The sequence below is a fragment of the Microtus ochrogaster genome, chromosome 8 (genome assembly GCF_000317375.1).
Source record: "Microtus ochrogaster isolate Prairie Vole_2 chromosome 8, MicOch1.0, whole genome shotgun sequence".
NCBI lineage: Eukaryota > Metazoa > Chordata > Mammalia > Rodentia > Cricetidae > Microtus > Microtus ochrogaster.
This window is the reverse complement of record NC_022015.1, coordinates 18,864,305-18,872,055: the sequence shown is the minus strand read 5'-3', so window position 1 is coordinate 18,872,055 and position 7,751 is coordinate 18,864,305. Positions and strand designations below refer to the sequence as shown.

At 42.6% G+C, this 7,751-nt stretch overlaps 1 protein-coding gene across 1 annotated transcript in view; it reads left to right on the top strand.

Annotated features, from left to right (window-relative positions):
• The window catches only part of Xpo6 (exportin 6), a 110,893-nt gene that overhangs the window by 46,383 nt on the left and 56,759 nt on the right, over positions 1-7,751 (top strand). Inside the window, exons 5-6 of the mRNA XM_005351195.3 lie at positions 3,220-3,379; positions 6,390-6,467. Of these exons, the coding sequence (XP_005351252.1) occupies positions 3,220-3,379; positions 6,390-6,467 (238 nt within the window). The remainder of the gene's footprint in view (positions 1-3,219; positions 3,380-6,389; positions 6,468-7,751) is intronic.

The following is a 7,751-nucleotide window of genomic DNA, read 5'->3' as shown; positions in this document are numbered from 1 at the left end:
GACCAGGCTGGTCTCGAACTCACAGAGATCCGCCTGCCTCTGCCTCCCGAGTGCTGGGATTAAAGGCGTGCGCCACCACCGCCCGGCCTATCACTTGATTTCTTACCTGACTTTTCTTCCCTCTGAATAAAGAGAGCAAGATCGATTTTTCCTTATTGTAGGGTTTCTGTTCCGCCTGGTCCCCGCAGTCATTAAATCCCAAAGAAATCATACAGAGGTCTACATTAGTTATAAACTGATTGTCCCAGTATCTCAGGCTTCTTATTAACTCTTATAACTTACATTAGCCCATTATTCTTATCTATGCTAGCCACATGGTTCAGTACCTTTTTCAGCGTGGCATTCACAGCTTGCTTCTTCTGTGGCTGGGCCAGGACTGCAGAAGGACTTCCTTCTTCCCAGAATTCTCCTGTTCTTGTCCCTTGCCTCTACTTCCTATCTGGTTACTGGCCATTCAGCGTTTATTTAAAATATGATTGACAGAATACAGACCATTGTCTGTATTCCAGCAGTAGGGTGTCCCACATGTGTGAGTTGCACAGAGGCATTTCATAGCTGAAGGAAAGTGAACATCTGAGCTGGAGAAAGGCATGGCAGTCAAAGTGCTTACTATTACAGTAGTACACGGTTCATTCAGTTCCCAGTATTATCAGGCGGCTCACGGTTTCAGGGGCGATGATGGACTCTGCAGCAGGCACTTGGTCACTTGTGGTGCACATAAATTCACTTAGGTACGTGTAGACAAACACACACACACACACACACACACACACACACACACACACAAATACAAATCTTGAAAGTAAACCTTGCCAAGTAGAATATTCTCAGCCGAAAGGTTAAGTACTTAGGAGCTGGAGAGCGGTGGCCAGTGGATAAGAGTTCTTACAGAGAACCCAGCATCCATGTGATGGCTTACAACCATCTGTAAACTGCAGTTCCAGGGGACTTGATTTCCTGTTGTGATCTGAGAGGGCACCATGCTCCCAGATGGTGCTCAGACATTATTCACAGGTAAAACACTAATATGCACAAAATTACACTATCCCCTCCTAAAAAAAAAATGTAAGTTCTTAGTTCAAAATAGAGACAAAAGAGGAAAAGGAAAAAGGAAAGGAAAGTCTCAGAACAAGGTTGAGAACCCAGAAATCTTCACACAGACTTAATGAGGGTCTTTTCTACTTTATTAACACCAAAAATTATACTGAAGCAGACATTGTTTGTGTTAGAAATAGTTGAATTTTGTATAAAAATAGAGAAAATGTGGAGGTAGGAAGTTTTAGCATTCAGGAGAGCTGGTTTTTATAGGGAACACCTTCCTCCTTCCTTCTTCCCCTTTCTCTCCTTTGCCTTTTCTGATTGGCTCTTGGAAAGTCTCCTGAACCCCTGCCTCTGTCTCTAGATTGCTAAGATTAAAGGCAACTGTTGGTTGGCTTTCTTGAGCTGCTTCTGAGCATAGTGGAATTGCCCTTGAATTTCCTTTACAACTTTCTCTTTCCATTGGATTTTAAACTTTGGCTATGTCATCAGTCTTGTGCAGCAAGTGCTCCCCCCCCCCCAGCCATCTTGTTATTCCCCAGATTTTTTTTTTTTCCTCTTTCTGGTTGGACGGACAGTTTCTGTAGCCTGTGATGGGAAAGGTGGTATGCCTCAGGTTGGTTGAAATGAAGAGTGTCTGGTTTGTCTTGATGCAATTCCTAAGTGTCTCTTTTTCTAAAGCTTAGAAACTTTATGTGTATAAGTAAAACAGTCAGGGATGAGCTTAATTTAAAGTGACTCTGAAAGTTGTTTGCTTTTTAATTGTGGCAAATATTGTCGGTCTTTGTAATAAACACTTTTGTGGTGCTGTTTTGAGTCTTGTGAAAATAAGTAGGGCACTATAAGTAGCATCAGGCTTTGAAAGTGTATCTTCCCATCTTCTGGAAGACAGTATCCCAGAAGACAGAAATAGTTACTGAATTTATTACATGGGTATTTGCAAAACTCTAACTGTAGCCAGGCATGCCTGTAATCTCAACATCTGAGAAACTGAAGCAGGAGGATGACCACAAGTTCTAGGACAGTCGGGGCTACGTAGTGATACCTGTGTTAAAAACTCAACGATCATGACAGTTGTTTGATGTCTTGGCTGTGTGTGCTCTGCCACATGTTTATTTTCTTTTCCTTTTTCATTTAAACTTTTGAGACCACTATGAGTCCAGGCTGCTCTTAAACTCTTTTTTTTTTTTAAATGATATTTATCTTTTTTTGTCAAGGGAATGATGACTAACATGTATGTAGAGGTTGGAGGGAACCTTAAATGAGTCAGTTCTGTTTCCACCAGGTGGGTTCCAGGAACCAAACTTAGATTGTCAGCTTGGAAGCACCTTTGCCTGCAGAGTCACCCTGCTGTCTCTTGCCTTAAACCCTTGATTTGTTTGCTTTGGTCTCCTCTGACTGCAGGGATTCCAAGTGTGTGATGCCATACCTAGCTTCACCATGTGTTTAATTTTAAACTTTCTTGAAATATGCTAAGGTCAGAAATATAAGATTTAGAACTATAAAGTTGATTTAACTTGAATGTTAAAAAGATACACAAATTGATGTATACTGTTTATCACTAGTATGTAAAATATTTGTATCACTAGCATGCGTATCAGAGTGCATACACTTGCACTTACTGCATGGTCTGCAGAACCTGCTCTATACCTAGGCTGTATGTTATAGCCTGTTGATCCTTGGCTACAGACTGGTACCACATCTTAACACACTGAATACTACAGGCAGTTGTGACACTGTTAAGTTTTTATATGTCTTAAATGTCTCTAAACATGGAGAAACTACAGCAAACCTACCAGATGATAGGAATTTTTCTGTCCATGAAAGAATTGTCTGTCATTCAGTATATGGATATCTCTATATCTCTTGGTTATTATGCAAATAAGCAAACCTTGGTTGGGAATTGGGACTTGAATAAAAATTGTCCTGTCTATATTGCAGAGGATTGTTTCCAGCTCCTTCTTAAGTTTCTTCTGGTAGAATTTTGCCCTAACATGAGAATAAAATTTGAATGGTTGGTAAAGCAAAGCTGCATAAATGATCTTCTAAATTCTTTTTCAAAAGTGTTGCTTGAGGTAGTCTGTTCATAGGAGGAGGTTCAGCACCTCTCAGTTGAATTTTACTAATCCTCTGTGTAGCTTCTTAGTTCTATGTTGCTTTAAATTTGCTTTTTCTTGTCAGTTGATCCAGTCCCCTGTGACAACCCCCCTTGGGCTGATCATGTTGAAGACAACTTCGGAAGAGCTAGCTTGTCCTCGTGAGGACCTCAGTGTGGCTCGGAAGGAGGAGTTGCGGAAGTTGCTGCTGGACCAGGTGCAGACAGTACTTGGGCTCTTGACAGGTGAGTGAGTGCCATGGTGGTGCCTGGAGACAGGTTGGCTGCAGGTGTGCAGAGCCAAGGCCTTCTATAGTCTGGTACAAGCTAAGACCTCACAGGGGATTTGTAGCTTAATTTTCTTTTAGTCTTTTCTTAATTGGTCCTCACTATGTGACTAATGAGGTATATATATAGGCCAGGTTGTAGGAATGTGATTCACATGCTGATAGTGTAATTTAAGTAGGTAGGTAGCAAGCTCTTTATTTCAAATAATTTGAATTTAAGATTAGGAGAGATAGGAGTAGCAAGATAAAAAAAATTCTCTGTGGAGAAGTGAGACAAGGTGCGATGTTAGCCCTTGTGCCCTAGGCTATAAATGTATGTGGCATCCCAGCTGTCTGATCAGAGTCTCATGACAGTGGGGGGGGTTACCTGGGGAGCGGAGGAACAGGAGCAGGAGCAGGAGTCCGTGGTGGGGGGGGGGGGAAGGAGAGGAAGCCTGTCACATAGTGAGGCAGGAAGGTTAGCAAGAACATCCCCAGAGACAGGGGTGCCTTGCTCTTGGCACTTACACAACTTATAGACTGCTGGCCACTAGACTTTTGAGGTGCCCAGAAGTCACTGCTGCTTGAGTCTGTAGTGTGAAGGCGCTGTTTCATCTTGTGTCTTTTCTATTTGGATATTCAAGGTGTTTTTTTCTTTTTTTCTTTTGTATGTCTGTTTTATTGGTTCTCATCTGGTGGGTACTTTAAAATCGATTGAAAGAATGATTAATGATGGTGAACTTGTGTGCTTACTACTCCCCCCGCCTCATCCTTTCCCTGGATCCCAGATAGAAATTCAATCCTCAGAATGTATTCATTCAAAGCAAACTTACTGCTATCAACTGGGCATTTGTTTTAGTTGGGACTATGACTTATGCACCTGCCCTGCGTTCTATGCCTACAGATACGAAACAGTCCAAGAACAGTTGTAGACACATGCACATGTCCACTTTAAACTGTGGCAGTTTAGGGGCTTATGTTTTTTTGAAAGTCTTGCAGCCATTGCCTTTATTCCAGAACACTTTTCATTAGCCCAGAAAGCAACCCTGAGTCCACAAGAGGTCACCATTATTCTCTCCTCCAGTCCCTGGCAATTATTCATCTAACTTTGGCTCATAGGGATGTGTCTGTTTTGAACCTTTCATAAAGTTATTATCTTATATCACCATATCAATGTGACCTTTTGTGTGTGGCTTTCTTTACTTAACAGGTTCTTTAGGTTTATCCATGCTATAGCAATAAATATTTGGAGGCAGATTTTTTGTTTGTTTGCTTTTAGACAGGATCTCACTATGTAGCTCTGACTGGTATGGATTTCACTTATATATAGATCAGGCTAGCTTCAAACTCAAAGAAATCTACCTGCCTTTATCCCCCAAGTGCTGTGGTTAAAGGTTTGAGCCACCACACCTGGCCTTGGGGAGTATTTTTTTTTTTTTCGAGACAGGGTTTCTCTGTAGTTTTTGTTCCTGTCCTGGAACTTGCTCTGTAGACCAGGCTGGTCTCGAACTCACAGAGATCCGCCTGCCTCTGCCTCCCGAGTGCTGGGATTAAAGGTGTGCGCCACCACCGCCCGGCTTGGGGAGTATTTTTATGAGCTTCTGTGGTGATGTTGTGTGCTGGGCTCTGTCAGGGTACACAGAGGACCAAAACAAGTCCTGGCTTCTGAGAATCTGCACCCTAGTGGGAGAGGCAAGTGAACAGTTAAAGAGCAATGTTTAAGAGTTGTAGTTGATGTAATGTGTGGAGGCTGCCTGGGACAACTGAGTGGAGCTGGGAGGGACAGACAGACAGCAGTTGGTAGAGGGAAGGCTGAGGTTTAGAAGAGGGGAACAGAAGGAAGGTGGGAAGGAGGATGGTGTATATTGAAGGCACAGCAGATGGATGGGTCAGTACTGGAAGACTGGATCAGGTGAGCCTGGAAGGGAGGTATAGAGGCAGGTGCCAAGTTCTGTGACTCTGCTGCTTACCCAGTAAGGAATGTATGGGGATCAGTGGTAGATTTGTAGGGGTAAAGAACTGAGTTTGGGGTATGCAAGTGTTACCACCCAGGAAGCATTTGGTTATCCTAAATCTGTGACCGGATACCTTACCTGCTTTCTGAATGCCTGCCACGTAGCAATAGAGCTCATGTGTAGAGTTGAAATTAGTTTTGGGCTGGGAGACATTTGATTGAAGCAAAGCCACAGCAGTAGAGAGTTTCTCAAGCAGAGAGAGAGGCCGGAGAAGAATGGGAACTAGAGGAAAGATAAAAGATCTAAATGATGGATGCGCAGAGGATGGCTGTAATGATGGGAGACAGACTCAGAACCAGAGGAAAGCTGAGAACGAATGACACCACATGTCAGAGAAGGGTTTGGGCAGTGTCCCAGAACACTGGAATGTCCAGGAGGAGAAGAGACCCTTTGTAGATGTGGTCGTCATGTGGCTTTGACAAAGAGCAAGGTTGGAGGAAGCAGTGGGGAGAAGCCACACAGCAAAATTCAGATGAAGCAGTAGAAATGCTGCACTGGGACAGAAATCTGCAAAATATAGCTGGGAACATGGCTCAGTAGTTAAAGCACTTGCTGTACAAACAAGGGGACCAGAGCTCACATCTCCAGAACCCACACAAATATCAGGTGGGTGTGACGCCCCACCTGTAATTTCCTCAACTTCCAGAGCAAGCTGACTGGTGATACTCGGAAAGAGGCCCTGCTTCAAAAGAATGAAATGCAAGAGCAATTGAGGAAGATTGTCCACGTCAACCCTGAGCCTTCACATGCACATGCCCACATATGTGCATATTATTATGTATATTATGTATACATAAATGAATGAAAAGAGATAGCTAGACGTGGATTAGAGAGGCACAGCCATTAGCTGGAAGTAGATATACAGAGAGGAAGGGGTATGTGAGTACTGATGTTGGATGAATGATAGTGGCAGATTTTTGTTTTGGTTTTTGTTGTTGAACTTAGTATCTCTCATTGTTTCTCCTTTCTTGTTAGGTATCTTGGAAACTGTATGGGACAAACACAGTGTTACTGCTGCCACCCCACCACCATCCCCGACTTCAGGAGAAAGTGGTATGCTTTGTATGGTTAGGGTCTCACCTGGGAATAGCAATAGCTAATCTGCATAGGATTCAGGTGTTTATTCTCCCTAATCTGTTCTGGTCTTTCTGCCCGTGTTTTCTGAGAAGCTGGCTTTCTACTGTTTTCTTCTGAGTACATGTATTTTCGAATACAGTATTTTGAATATCACATTTTGCTTCTTGCTTGTCTGTCATGAAGACGGCACCTTTGATCTTGTGCCATCCATCTCTGTTCTGCCAATTTATTATTTAAACTTTTTACACCTGTTTTTGTTGTACACACTGCCCGTGTATAGGCCACTTTCAGAAGCTGGGGATCAAACTCAACTTGTTAGGCTTGAGACAAGCACCTGCCTCCTGCCAGTTTAATAATTGCTGTTCTTTCTTCTTTGTGATATTTTTGTTTTTTTTCTTCAGGTTCCCTGTCTGTTTCATTTCGTAAGCTAGGGATTTCAGAGGTCTGCTTTGTTCTACAGAGCTGCAATCTGAAGGAGTGGATGTAGGAAGGGAAAGCTATTCTCCCTGTTGATGGGACGAAAGTCATTATTGCCAGGGCAAACTGGGGACCAATGTGCAGTAGTTATTGCTGAATTTATATTGTTCATGTAAATAGTTGCGCTTGTAAGAGTAAGTCAGTGAAGTCTTTAAATGGTGTGTAAGTGCTTCTGCTTACACCAGAGCCAGACAAGCTTTCCTGTAGAGCACAGCCTGGAGCAAGCACATACCTTCCTCTCCTGTAAAAGCTGATGTGATAATGAGAAATGTTTTTGCATTTCCTCACACCCTTGCGAAAGTGTACTGTTGAAATCAAACCTCTAAGCCTTGGCTATTCATGCAGCTTGTTGATATGAACTAGGGATTCTTGCAGAAGTCCTACAGAACTGAGAACCACCCCATGGGTTTGGGTTGAGGGCTGCTCACAGAATACTACTTATTCAATCTGCTTGTACTCAGATAAAAAAAAAAATTGTTATTTTTCACACTACCTAGTAATGGAATTTTCGAACCTATTTCAAGCCTTCATTCAGTAATGTGTGAACTTTGTGTTTAGTGACAAAGCTGTCTTCTTGTAGGTATTTCTGGTGGCTCAGTAGGTATACATTTTGCAATATTTGGATGATTTAAAAATTTTGCAGATGTAAAGAGAAATGAAGTTTTGTCGCAATACTTGAATTTAAAAGGGCGGATCTCTGTGAGTTCGAGACCAGCCTGGTCTACAGAGCTAGTTCCAGGACAGGCTCCAAAGCCACAGAGAAACCCTGTCTCGAAAAACCAA